The 13,525-nt window shown below is 39.7% G+C and overlaps 2 protein-coding genes across 2 annotated transcripts; one reads left to right on the forward strand and one right to left on the reverse strand.

The window, feature by feature from the left end:
• Positions 1 to 350: 350 nt before the first annotated feature.
• LOC110917864 (plant-specific TFIIB-related protein PTF2) lies at positions 351 to 1,927 on the forward strand. Its single transcript, XM_022162306.2, has 2 exons — positions 351 to 1,312; positions 1,379 to 1,927. The coding sequence occupies exon 1, from the start codon at positions 410 to 412 to the stop codon at positions 1,256 to 1,258; it is 849 nt and encodes a 282-aa protein (XP_022017998.1). The 5' UTR covers positions 351 to 409; the 3' UTR covers positions 1,259 to 1,312; positions 1,379 to 1,927.
• Positions 1,928 to 12,264: 10,337 nt separating this feature from the next.
• On the reverse strand, positions 12,265 to 13,233 carry LOC110919702 (DNA topoisomerase 3-alpha). Its single transcript, XM_022163964.1, has one exon. The coding sequence runs from the start codon at positions 13,231 to 13,233 to the stop codon at positions 12,265 to 12,267; it is 969 nt and encodes a 322-aa protein (XP_022019656.1).
• Between the last annotated feature and the right edge of the window lie 292 nt (positions 13,234 to 13,525).

A 13,525-nucleotide genomic window follows, 5' to 3' on the forward strand; every position in this document is an offset into this window, starting at 1 on the left:
TGTTATGCGTGTGAGGAGGGTGGGCCGAACCCAATCATGGGCTGCCCTTTTGGTTCGTGCACAAACCCTAATTCTATTTTTCTTTTATTTACATATCGATTTGTTTTTCTTTTCCATTTATCATCTTCTGAAACGAAACCCTAAAATGTTTTCAGTTAATTTGGACTGTAACTGAACTAACAGAATCATGATCTCTTAGTTTGATGAATTCAAAAAAAGCCTTAGGTTTGTCAAGTAATTTGTTGTTGCATGTTGTAATTTTTGAACAAATTGAATCAACTTTGTTGATAAAAAAGATCTGCTTAACTTTTATCATTTCAATTCTTCTTTTTGTTTGTTGTGAAATCAAGCATTGTTCCTTCCTTACAGGGTACTTCTTTCGTAGGCTAACCCGATCATTTTTGAATCCATGGGTTCTTGCAAAAGCTGCAAGTCCACAAGCCTAATCGTCGATTCAGTAACCGGAAACCTAGAGTGCTCCTCATGCGGCGTCGTCCAAGATTTCAACAATTTTGAACAGCAAACGTTCAACGCTGACGGACCAGTCGATACAAACGTCCGATTAGGCTCATCAGGATCTGGATACGACTATTCTTACCGCGAAACCAAAATTTACCAAGCACAAAATATCATCACCGACATATTATCACGCCTTGATTTACAACAAAGATTTGATGAGGTTAATAACATGATTAAAATCATAACCGAAGAGGAGTACGGTTCAGGCAATTGGTTTAACGTACTCGTTGGCGCCTGTGTCTACGTAGTCATGCGAAAAGCAAACAAATTGTTACCATTGACGAGCGTATGCGATTCCATAGGTTGTGATATTTACGAGTTGGGTCGAATGGTGTCGCGTGTCGTTGATCATCTTGACTTGAAGCTGCCGGATTTCGATATAGTAGGGTTGTTCAATCGTGTATTTAAAGAATGGGTTAGCGGTAGGAATAATAATATCGGGAAAGATCTAAGCGGGAAGATGGTGAAACAGGGTATTTTCTTGCTACAATGTATGATCAAGTGGTACGTGACAACCGGCAGGCGGCCAGTGCCGGCGGTGGTGGCGGTGATGGTGTTTGTTTGTGAGCTTAATGACGTTGAGATCAGTATCGATGATTTAGCCGGTCAGTTAAACGTGGCGGTTGCAACGTGCAAATTACGGTACAAAGAACTTCTAAAATGTTTAGTGGATGTTGCAAGAGCTAATCTACCATGGGGAGATGATGTTAATGTTAAGAATATTATGATAAACGCGTAGATTGTTATTCAGTATATGGAGGTGAAATCAATGTGAAATCCCAGAAAAGAAATCGTAAGTATAGATTAAGTTTATGAAACATTAAACCTAACCTTAAATGCGGTTGGTTTTTTATGGCAGGCGTACACGATCCCTATCATGCCCCTTTTGCCGGGTCAGCCTAAAGAGGGTTGACTCGAGTGAGCTGTGGGTGTATGTTGACTCCAAAGAAGCAATCTACATGGCCACAATAACACGAGAAAATCTGAAACGGTTCTTCATGTATATAGACAAGCTGCCTCTCGTCATTCCCACCTCGAATTTTGACACCTACGATTCGCATTTGATGTAAAGCATATATTAACCCCCTGCGTTCGTACTAATTTACATATCTACCCCCTTTGTGAAATGAAGAAAGCCCGATATTCGTTTGGGTTTGTTTAGGCTTCTAGAAATCAAGTGGTTGGTTGTTGAGATGAACCCGGCCCGAATTTGTTGTGGGCACGGGGTTGATAGTTAACTTGAAGCATAAAATGATGGTTGTTGTATGTAATAAATATATGTATGTATATGCTTAAATGCTAAACTGTCTAATTTCATGGTCCTGGAGATCATATGGATCTGAACCCTACTTGAAAATATTAATTGTATGTACAGGTTTGGCATTTATATAAAAACTTTCTTCATATATGATGCTCTTGGCACTTGCCTTTTCTGTTCCTTTTTTTATATAAATGTTTATCTTGTGAGTATGATTGAGGAAACTACATTAATACTATGGGATGGATTCTTGAGTCTATATATTACTTATTGCTTTATTTTTACATTCTTGAAAGATATACCCTTTTACTTTTGAGGTTGAATCTACAATGTCTTGTCAAGATTGAAGGATCCTTTTGCAAGATTGTTTTGATGTTGTTGCAAGTGTTATGTGTGTTTGATCATTAATGTATGAGACTATATGTAATGGTTTAGATAGTTTGGGAAAAAGCTTCTATCACATTATTGCTACGTAAGTAGTGGGGTTTAAACTAACCAAACCTTTACAAGTGTGCAGTGGTTTAAGGGGTTGTTTGGCAACATCTGAATGGTTAATTGTTAAACCAGTAAGAGGTCTGAACTATTAAGTGTTGAATCAGACAGAGGTCTGAACCAGAGCTAGTGCAGTATAATGCTTAACCGTTTAGAGGTAAATGTTTGACCAATTCAGATTAGAAGTCTTAACCATTCAGACTCAATATAGTGGTTAACCATTCAGAGGCAAATGTCTAAACCATTCAGACATTTGCTCGCGAAACAAACAGTTTGAACCATTAAGTGTTGAACCAGTAAGAGAAGAGATAAACAAACAACCCCTAAATAAAAAACGATTAATTTTCCCTTTCTTAATGGAAGTAACATGTTTGATTGTGACTTGGCACCATACCTAAAGCCCTTAACGCTCGTTGAGGGGGCAACAAATATGGGGGGGGGGGCTTAATGATCACTACGGGCAGTCTGATAATGTAGGGAATCTGGTTTTCTTTCGGCCAAACGATTTATCTTTTTCTACATAAATCAAACATGAACTCTTGGGATTTCTTTCCTTGTACTAAATAGTTCTATATGGAGTTAAGCATACACGAATACAGGGTTTTTAACTATACAAAATATAATTTTCTTAGGATGATGTTGAAATATGAGACTTAAGAATTTGTTTGAATTATGAGATAGTAATGTGAATTTGTAGGGTTACATTCAAGTGTGTTTAAAGTGGATAATGGTTGAAACCCGACACCAGGACAAGATAAACAAAAGTTATGGAATATTTACATCTTCATAAAAGCATTAATAGTGTAATGTTTACATGAGAATGTTTAGTGTTAATAAGATACCTTGATTATTAACCAAACAAGGAAAATTATTGTGAGAACTCAACCAACCAGTTAGGAAAGGTATGTTAGTGTTAAAAGTATATTGATTGTTGGAACAACAGGGATAAGGCATGAACGTTCCTCCGGTCAGGGACTTAATCAAAAGTATATTGATTGTCGAAGGAACAAGGTGTTATACAAATGAAAGTGTTTTTCCTAATTTTTTTCGAACGACTAATTTCTTTAATCTCCTGTCGTCTGTGAGACTTAAACCCAAGATCTTTTCTTTTCAAAGGTTTTGCCTTTGTCAATGGACCACCACCCCATTGGTCTAAATTATTTTATTTAATTAATGGTAAAGGAGAATTTTTGCAGGGTAAAATGCAAAGAAATGTTTTTAACATAGTAATGTGTAAAGAAAAGATTGTAGCATTATGTGTAAAGAACGTTTTTGACGTATTGATTTTTTTTAACGGCAAACCACTTTATATCTAGATATAAAGAGCCAGCAAGCCACCGGGAAGTTTATAACGGAAAAAGAAAAAAAACGGCGAAGAAAACCGAACTACAGATGTGACAACCGGTAATTTACGCCTTTAATTACATGATTAACAGGTGATTAAAGCGATAATAAATAGTGTTTACGACGCAAATTAACTTAATTAGGCCTGTAGTATGCCTAGGAACGTCTATCCGATTAGGGATGGCAATCATACCCGAACCCGCTGGGTAAACCCGAAACCCGACACATTTGGGACGGGTTTGGGGTCGGTTAATCGGGTTTGGGACGGGTTTGGGAATATTTTGTATTTTTTTCGCGGGTTTGGGACGGGTTTGGGATTTATTGATATACCCGTTTACCCGACCCAATTACCCGATAAAGTGTACCCGTTTACCCGATTGTATACCCGATATAATTTCTTTTATATTATTAAATATGTATATATATGATACATCCATTTTTTACACATATATGTATTCTATTCCGTATACATTGTAGTTATTTGATATATATTTTTATAACGACAATACAAAATGTAACCGGTTAATAGTTACCCGATAGATACCCAATGGGTTTTGAGATGAGTATACCCAACGAGTGATCTTTTTAAATTAACGGGTTTACCCGAAACCCGTGGGTATACCCGATACCCGATGGGTATTTACCCGCTAGAAACCCGATTGGTTTTGGGACGGGTTTGAGACAAGCTTATCTAATCGGGTTTGGGTTTGGGATTGCCTAAACCCGTCTCAAACCCGACCCATTGCCATCCCTATATCCGATATTACAGTACGCATATGGTGATCTGCGAAAAAATCTGCGAAACATTACACGGTAACGAACTGACACCGTACAAAATACTGACAATGTGGACAAATACGAATTTTATTCGCGTATTTTATACTTATAAATTTAGTTTCGCCAGTTTATCGTGCTTCTGTACGTCACAAACGCATAACGATCGAAAAACGTGACTTTGACTGTGATCGACGAACAAACACGGCAAACGACAACCGACCATATTTTATGTGTTTTTAATACTAAAAATCTTATTTTACAACATTTCAAAGTGATCGGGTTTAGATAACGGGTCTTGTAGGAAATTCGGGCGACTTAAACACAGGAATTGGGCTTGTGGTCCTTGAGCCCAAGCCCAAAGCCCACTTGACAAACCTTACTATTTAAAGAGGCCAAACCCTACATCCATCCATTTCATCAACCGCTACCCCATATCTTTCTCTCTCAATTGTTTGTCTGCACTTTATTTTCTAAACTTACACATAAAGAACACTCATCATACACACACAACTTTACCCACAAAAATCAAAACCCAGACTCACCTATATTCTCTTTCTCTCTCGATCTATATACTGCAAGCACATTTCATCACCTTTCACTCCCTATCTCAGTTATAATAAGCAAACACAGAGAAGTCACCTTCTCAAAGATGCACCCTAGTTGCTCACACACCTGCGATACCCCCCACCCCTCTCTCGTTCTCACTCTCTCGGTGTTCAGGGCGACAAACCACCTCCAACTACCCGCAAACCCCCGCTCCGGTACTCCTCTGTACACACCAACCGATCTGATTATCCAGCTACCTCCTACTCTCGCTCTTCTCTCACTCTCGGTGATCTGGTCGGAATCGGCACCGGCCGCTTCTTTTCTGTTGAAGACGATAATGTTCCATGAAGATGACGGTGAAGATCTGTTGATAATGGTGCTGTCGGACGTAGCTAGGCGGAAAAACGAAGCCACTGGCGGCAGCCGGCGACGGTAATGGTGGTGATTCAGTTGTTTTGATTTTTGGCTCGGGTTTCGTTATTTCAGTTTGGGTTCACGTCAGCAGGTTCCGGGTCAGATTCAACAAGTCCCGGGTTTGGTCAGCAGGTCAACCGGTCAAACCTAGTCAAACCGAGTCGACTTGGTCAACACCCGAGTTAACTCGGGTCAACAGCGGGTCAAGATTGGTCAACAAAAGTCAACGGTTCAGTTCGAGGTTCGATTCTGATTTGGTTCGAGCTATGGTTTCGTTTCATTGGGTTCAGATTTTATTCGGGTTTTCTAGTTCCCGATACGGGTTCGGTCAAACCCAGTCAACGCGTTGGGTTGACTGGTCAAACCAAGTCAACAAGTCAGCGGGTACGGGTCCAAAGCAGTTATAGTTCGAGTCGCACAGCTCGGTTAGCCACAGTTTATACGCCAATTAACAAAGCTAGCCACAATTTATACGCCAATTCAGGTAAATCATTTACCTCCTTTTCTTTGATATGCAGATGACAAAGTTTTGTAAAAAAATTTTAATGGCCAACAAAGGTTTGTCAAAAGGAAAACAAATTACAATTTGTTGACTACTAAGAGCTCACAGGAGGGTTATTGAGAAACTTTGCATTTTGTTCTGAGAAAGCGAAGTTCTCTTAGCCTTTTTTCGTTTTTTAAAGGAAAAATTACAAGTTTTGTCTTTTATCTTTATACCACTTTTCAGGCGGTGTCCTTTTTAACGAATGTTGACAAGCGGTGTCCTTTACTGAGTATTTTGTTGCAAGTTTAGTCCTTTACACCCAACCCTGTTAATTGTTGGGTGTAAAGGACGAAACTTGCAACAAAATAAATAGGTAAAAGACTAAACTTGCAACAAAATACCTAGTAAAGGACACCGCCTGTCAACAATTAACAGGGTTTTTTAACTGGTTTGGGTGTAAAGGACTAAACTTGCAACAAAATACCTAGTAAAGGACACCGTTTGTCAACATTCGTAAAAAAGGACACCGCCTGAAAAGTGATATAAAGATAAAGGACAAAACTTGTAATTTTTCCTTTTTTAAATTGCTACACAACATAACAAAAGTGTAGTCGTTGTCATGCGTCCTTTCTTAGAAAAGTGTACAACTGTGAACAACAAATAAGGCTGCCAAGCATGTCCTTGCTTTCTCTTAAAAATAAAGGTCTTTATCCTTTCGTTCTGATTAAAAAGATATACCATTTTCAAAATCGTAAGAGATCATGTTCGTCGGATATACTTCACCGCCGCGGGTAACCTCACTTCGTGAGTACACCGCGTGCCGGACATGCTTTACCGCGCGAGTACACTGTGTGCCGGACATGCTCTGCCGCGCAGGAACACCGTGTGCCGGACATGCTCCGTCGCGCAGGTACATTGTTGCCAGACATACTTCGCCGCCGCGGGTAACCTCACCGTGCGAGTACACTTTATGGAGAATGATGTTATCAATTAATATGCCGTTATTTAGCGACTTTATTGTTTTGTACAGGATGACGTTTTTAATTATTTTCGTCGGACGTTTTAGTGTCTTTTGTGGTTTTTGCAAGCAAGAGGCTGCTTGCTTGGAAAACAATGCTCAAGGGGCTATATATATATATATATATATATTACTACACCTCACTTGGAAAGTGTACATTTGTGAGCCACCACTCTGGGGGAGCTCACCCGAGGTGGATGATTATCTTTTGTATTTTCTTATCACATTCAATGAAAACATCTATGTTCCAATCCTTAAATTTTCCATCTTTCTTGTTCATTTTCGTTTGTTCTTGGCTCGAATCACCCGTCTCACTATTTTTCACCGAACCGAGACTGAAACCGGATCGTTACGGGACTATCATGCGGGACATACTTTGCCACCGCGGGTAACCTTGCCGTGCGAGGACACCACGTGCCGGATATGCTCTGTCATCGCGGGTAATGCTTGCCAAATGTGCTCCACTACGTCGACATTTTTTTTGTGCGCCATGATGAAACACTGAACTGTATAACGTACACGCCATATTGATCAGATGTGAAAATGGCTAGAGATGTTTCTAGACTTTCTCTCTTTCATACGAGCGCGTAACTCACCATGTGTGCATGCTCCTTACAAACGAGCACATTGCCCAAGCGCGCGCAAGCTTCTTGACATAATATCACGTAAATTGTAATATGTAAAATCGCAATAAGTGGAAATTAAGGTGTTTCGCCAAAGTCGGTCTACTAATATCAAGTGTCTTTTACATTATTTCAGGCTTATAAAATATAAACAATGCTACAAATGCACGCCTGGCTTTGGGTATACGCAAAAACACATTGGCTAAAACAAAGCTTCGTGTACGCCTACAATCTTCGAGGTAAGTCGCAGCTCCTTGTGCCACGTCGGATTGTAATTGTGGCACACCTAAGGATTAGCGCAGGCTCGGGCTTCCGCTTCATTACCCTGACGCGACTTTACGCCAATTCTCATTCGCGAAAACCCATAAAAAGTGGATTAACACACGCAAATATTGTACACAAGGTATATGTATTCCTCAAGGCCCAAAGACACGCGCATCATGCGCTAACTTACAGAAGTCACACCAAAGGGCAAATATTTTACGGTAGCCCACATGACTGTGTGGGCACCGCTAAAGCAGGGCCACACTCGAAAAAATCATCCGAAGGTAAGGATACTTGATCGAAAGTCTAGTTTTTTGTGAGTTTAATCATTCGATTTTAAAGAATGGCTGCAAGCGGCAGTGGAATCCACTATGAAAATGATCCAGACCTAGCATATGTTTTCAAAATCATGGCGGCGATGAAACTACCAATTATGGTTCTAAACATTGCCAAAAAGTAATCAGTTGCTGAAAGATTAACGTATATACTTTCCTATGGTAAGAGTTCCAGATCTTCAGTCAATTCCGTCAGTTATTGGGAGTTCAATTACTTCATTCAAAACCAGCGCTGTCGTATGATCTTCACGGCAGTTGATGGACATATTATGAACCTGGATTTTAAAATGACTTTCCGGGATGACTGGTCACGTTGTAAACCCATTGAGCTCTTCGAAAAGGATATTGAGAAAATTGAAGTAAATGGCAAATTAAACATAATAAACAATCTGAAACAAGAAGCAGAACAGTGCCAATGTCTCATATGTTGGCTAGACTACGACAGGGAAGGGGAGAGTATCGCCGGCGATCTTCGTGCTGGTGCATCCTTTACAAAATTCCAAACATTGGAGGTGGGAAATAAATTTATCTTTCCTTCTGTGGACAAGGACGTCCATGTTCTCATCTATTGTTTATGCTTGTTTCCAGCATTGGGTTTTGTGGTTGAAAGGTCTAAGGAGACACGTGAAAGTTGGATGGTCGGGTGTAAGTATAATGTTGGCAATCACATGATTAGTTTTGAAGTGCCGCCAACTATGCTTAAATTTGATGCTACTTATGAAGATGCGTTCCCAGTTTATACAAGCTGTCTAACGGTCTCCGGTACTGCAAGGGCGGTCACACTTGAAAGAACCGAAACGAATGAAAGAGCTCCAGACCCCGCCCCTGAACACAATTGAGCTACAAACACAAGCATCATGTGTTTTGGGTCTGAGTTGTGATAAAACCATGGAGATTGCTGAATAACTATATTCGGGAGGGTATATTAATTACCCTCGTACAGATACAAATTCCTTCCCATCAAAGTTTGACCTAACTACGATTCCACAAGGCCTCAGAGAACATCCCAGTTGAGCAACTATGCAAAAAGACTACTCTCAAACCCTTTAGAACTGATTCAAAGAAATGGCGGTGATCGGAATGACAATGCACACCTTACAATAAACCTAATGAAGGTTCCACAATGGAGTGGCGACTATAAAGCATTGTATGACCTAATTGCCAAACATACTTTAGCATCTATATCAAAACGTGCTGTTGTAGTTGAATCCAGTATAAGATTTGATATTGAGGGTGCGGAGTTTAAAGCATTTGTTGAACACACAACTGAGGCAAGTTATATGGAAATCTACAAGCCCGACTCAGTCTCTCTAACTCCAATTGAAATGCCAGATGAGATGAGTTCGTTCCAATTGTAGAAATACCAGAAAGATCCGCAACGACATCTTTCCTACGCGAATCTGACCTTTTAAAGAAAATGTACAACAATGACATTGAGACAGATTCAACACGGCACATTCATATCAAGAGGCTGATTGATATAGGCTATGTTACTAAAGACGGCAATTCACAGTTCCAGCCAACTGAACTGAACTTGGCGATACATTGGTAAAGGCATATACTGATGTTGGGCTTGCCGTTTTGGTTTATTCTCATCAGCTTTTTTCTCTCCTTTTTTCGAGTATCATCAGCTAACATCAGTATGAATTTCAACCCAGGGTCGGGGGAAACCACCTCCGACAGTGGTGAACTCTCCTCACCCCTCCATATCACCGCAATCGTTTTGTTGAGTGATTTCACGATATCCATTCTTGAGAGTGATAGTTAAGGTAGGGATTATGATTAATGAGGGGGGAAGGGTGTCTGTTATATTTGTTGAAGATGACACTGCTGTCAGGATTTCAGTTACACGGACAGTCCATTTTCGTAGACTAAATTGCAGGAATGGTCCGTCTACTTTCTTTCTTTCTTTTTACATAGTTACACCGAATAAAAATTACTAATTAAAACAAAACACTACCATAGTTTTGTAAAAAAAAAACTAAAACGATGAGATGACTGTAAATTTGAACTAAGGGCAAAGGCGTAATTTGGCTGAGAGCGGAAAAAACAAAACCAATGGCAAAACTCTAAATTTAAACGAGGCAAAATCGTAATTTGGTCGGACCAACAGGGAAGTGCCAGACAACTAAAAAATCCTAAAACGATGACATGACTATAATTCTACACTGGGGCAATATCATCATTTGACAGGGAAAACAAACAAAACCGATAACAATACTATAAATTTGAACTATGGGTTGAGAGGGGAAAAAACAAAACCAATGGCAAACTTGGATATTAGTTTTGAGAGGATGAAAGAAACTGCCGAGTAGTAGTTTGCAACCGCTTGATCCGCTTGGGTACCAACCAATGGCAGAAACAGTGGTTGATGTGGTTGCTGAAACAGTAGCCATTTCTGAAACAAGAATAAAATAACAATCTTTATGGCATAAACAAATTGGTTTACAGAAAACCAATGCAAACTACAAAAGTTTGCTAATAACCAAAAGAAACTATTTATAAAAATTTTTAAAACCAAACAGTGAATGGGTTTTAAAATCTGTTTTAAGCTTGTAAGAGCACCCATGGGCGAAGTATAGTGGGTGCCCGGGGGTGTACCCGCCCACCCCAATGTTTCGGTTAGAAGTATATAAGTTCTGATTTTTCGTCTGAAAAAAATTAAAATTATATAGCATCGCCCCCCGATTATTTTTCCTAAATTGTATATCCTAAATATTTATAAACTTTGTATATAAATGATGAGTAGTTTGTTAAATATACACTTTGTTTTGTTTGGAACTATTATTATTTGACCCGAATTGAATCGAATAGCCAACCCGACCTGACCCGAAACATAACTATAGGAAAAAAATTTGGGTCCCATCACTTTACGCTCCCTCGAAATTTTTGGTCAAGCTCCACTACTGAGCACCGTTCACATAATAAAAGAAATACACTTTTATTAATTTTCATTGCGAATTACAACCGGTAAAATGAAAAACTATAGAACAAAATTACAAACAGAACGAAACAAATAAACCTTAAACTGATAACAACGGAAGAAAATAAACAAAAGATGAAAGACGAGATAGCGGCTGAGTCACGTTCAAGGCGCTTCCCGAAAAACAGATTTCGGGCCACCCAGGTGGACCCGTCTGTTTTCCAAGGTACAACAGCCTGAGCAGATTGTACTGCCGAGATTAGCCTAGCACCTGAAAAAAAAATACCTGAAACAAGAGTGCGTAGAGATCCAAAATTAGAGAATTCGTTTGAAGCTGTGTGTGTTGTAGGAAGCATACAATTTTTCAGTGTTCTGTCTCTAAAACAAAGCACAAAGCTTTGTATATAGACTGGCAAGAATTTGAAATGATAAGTCACCATTGAATACAAAGTTCAATAAAAATAAATATTAGAATTCAATATCACAATGAATTCTAGACTTTATAAATGCGAGCGTGTGAAGTGCAAAGTGCGCCATCAAAGCGCCACATTGCGCCCGTCGCCCTCGTCCCGTGCCCGGGCACGTGTCAGGTGCTTCGCACCCTTCTGACTACCACTGGGTGGGAGCTGTCACACAATAATACATTTGTGTGGAGAATTCTAATTATAAATCCACAAAAGATTTATCTATCCACCTACGGTAACGATTCGGTTTCAGTCTCGTTGTGGGTCTTTCTAGTATTTCTACAATTGGAACGAACTCATCTGGCCTCTCAATTGGAGTTAAAGAGACTGATTCGGGCTTGTAGATTTCCATATAACTTGCCTCAGTTGTGTGTTCAACAAATGCTTTAAACTTCACACCCTCAATATCAAATCTTATACTGGATTCAACTACAACAACATGTTTTGATATAGATGCTAGAGTGTGTTTGGCAATTAGGTTATAAAATGCTTTATAGTCGCCACTCGATTGTGGAACCTTCGTTAGGTATATTGGAAGGTGTGCATTGTCATTCTGATCACCGCCATTTCTTTGAATTAGTTCTAAAGGGTTTGAGAGTAGTCTTTTTGCATAGTTGCTCAACCGGGATGTTCTCTGAGGCCTTGTGGAATCGATGTTAGGTCAAACTCTGATGGGAAGGAATTTGTATCTGTACGAGGGTAACTAATCTACCCTCCCAGATATAGTTGTTCAGCAATCTCCATGGTTTTATCACAACTCAGACCCAAAACACATGATGCTTGTGTTTGTAGCTCAATTGTGTTCAGGGGCGGGGTCTGTCATTCGTTTCGGTTCTTTCAAGTGTGACCGCCCTTGCAGTACCGGAGACCGTTACACAGCTTGTATAAACTGGGAACGCATCTTCATAAGTAGCATCAAATTTAAGCATAGTTGGCGGCACTTCAAAACTAATCATGTGATTGCCAACATTATACTTACACCCAACCATCCAACTTTCACGTGTCTCCTTAGACCTTTCAACCACAAAACCCAATGCCGGAAACAAGCATGAACCATAGATGAGAACATGGTCGTCCTTGTCCACAGAAGGAAAGATAAATTTATTTCCCACCTCCAATGTTTGGAATTTTGTAAAGGATGCACCAGCACAAAGATCCATTTCTCGTAGCATGGATGCGACATCAGATAAAGACGTATTAAACTTTTTAAGATTTTTGGCTGCCATTTTGATTTCCCGGTCAGATAATAATGAGAATAAAGCTCTGTATACATGGAGATCCGGATTAACTTTCAAGCAAACTTCGCTAACATCGCTGGCGATACTTTCCCCTTCCCTGTCGCAGTCTAGCCAACGTATAAGACATTGGCACTGTTCCGCTTCTTGTTTCAGATTGTTTATTATGTTTAGTTTGCCCTTTACTTCAATTTTCTCAATATTCTTTTCGAAGAGCTCAATGGGTTTACAACGTGACCAGTCATCCTGGAAAGGCATTTTGAAATCCAGGTTCATAATATGTCCATCAACTGCCGTGAAGATCATACGACAGCGCTGGTTTTGAATGAAGTAATTGAACTCCCAATAACTGACTGAATTGACTGAAGATCTGGAACTCTTACCATTGGAAAGTATATACGTTAACCTTTCAGCAACTGAATATTTTTTGGCAATGTTTAGAACCGTAATGGGTAGTTTCGCCGCCGCCATGCTTTTGAAAACATCTGCCAGGTCTGGATCATTTTCATAGTGGATTCCACTGCCGCTTGCAGCCATTCTTTATAATCGAATGATTAAACTCCCCAAAAAAACTAGACTTTCGATCAAGTATCCTTACCTTCGGATAATTTTTTCGAGTGTGGCCATGCTTTAGCGGTGGGCACACAGTCATGTGGGCTACTGTAAAATATTTGCCCTTTGGTGTGACTTCTGGAAGTTAGCGCATGGTGCGCGTGTCTTTGGCCTTGAGGAATACATATACCTTGTGTTTGAATCTTTGTACTGTTGTCTACAATATTTGCGCGTGTTAATCCACTTTTTGTAGGTTATTGCGAATGAGAATTGGCGT

The sequence above is a fragment of the Helianthus annuus genome, chromosome 16 (assembly GCF_002127325.2).
Source record: "Helianthus annuus cultivar XRQ/B chromosome 16, HanXRQr2.0-SUNRISE, whole genome shotgun sequence".
Classification (NCBI taxonomy): domain Eukaryota; kingdom Viridiplantae; phylum Streptophyta; class Magnoliopsida; order Asterales; family Asteraceae; genus Helianthus; species Helianthus annuus.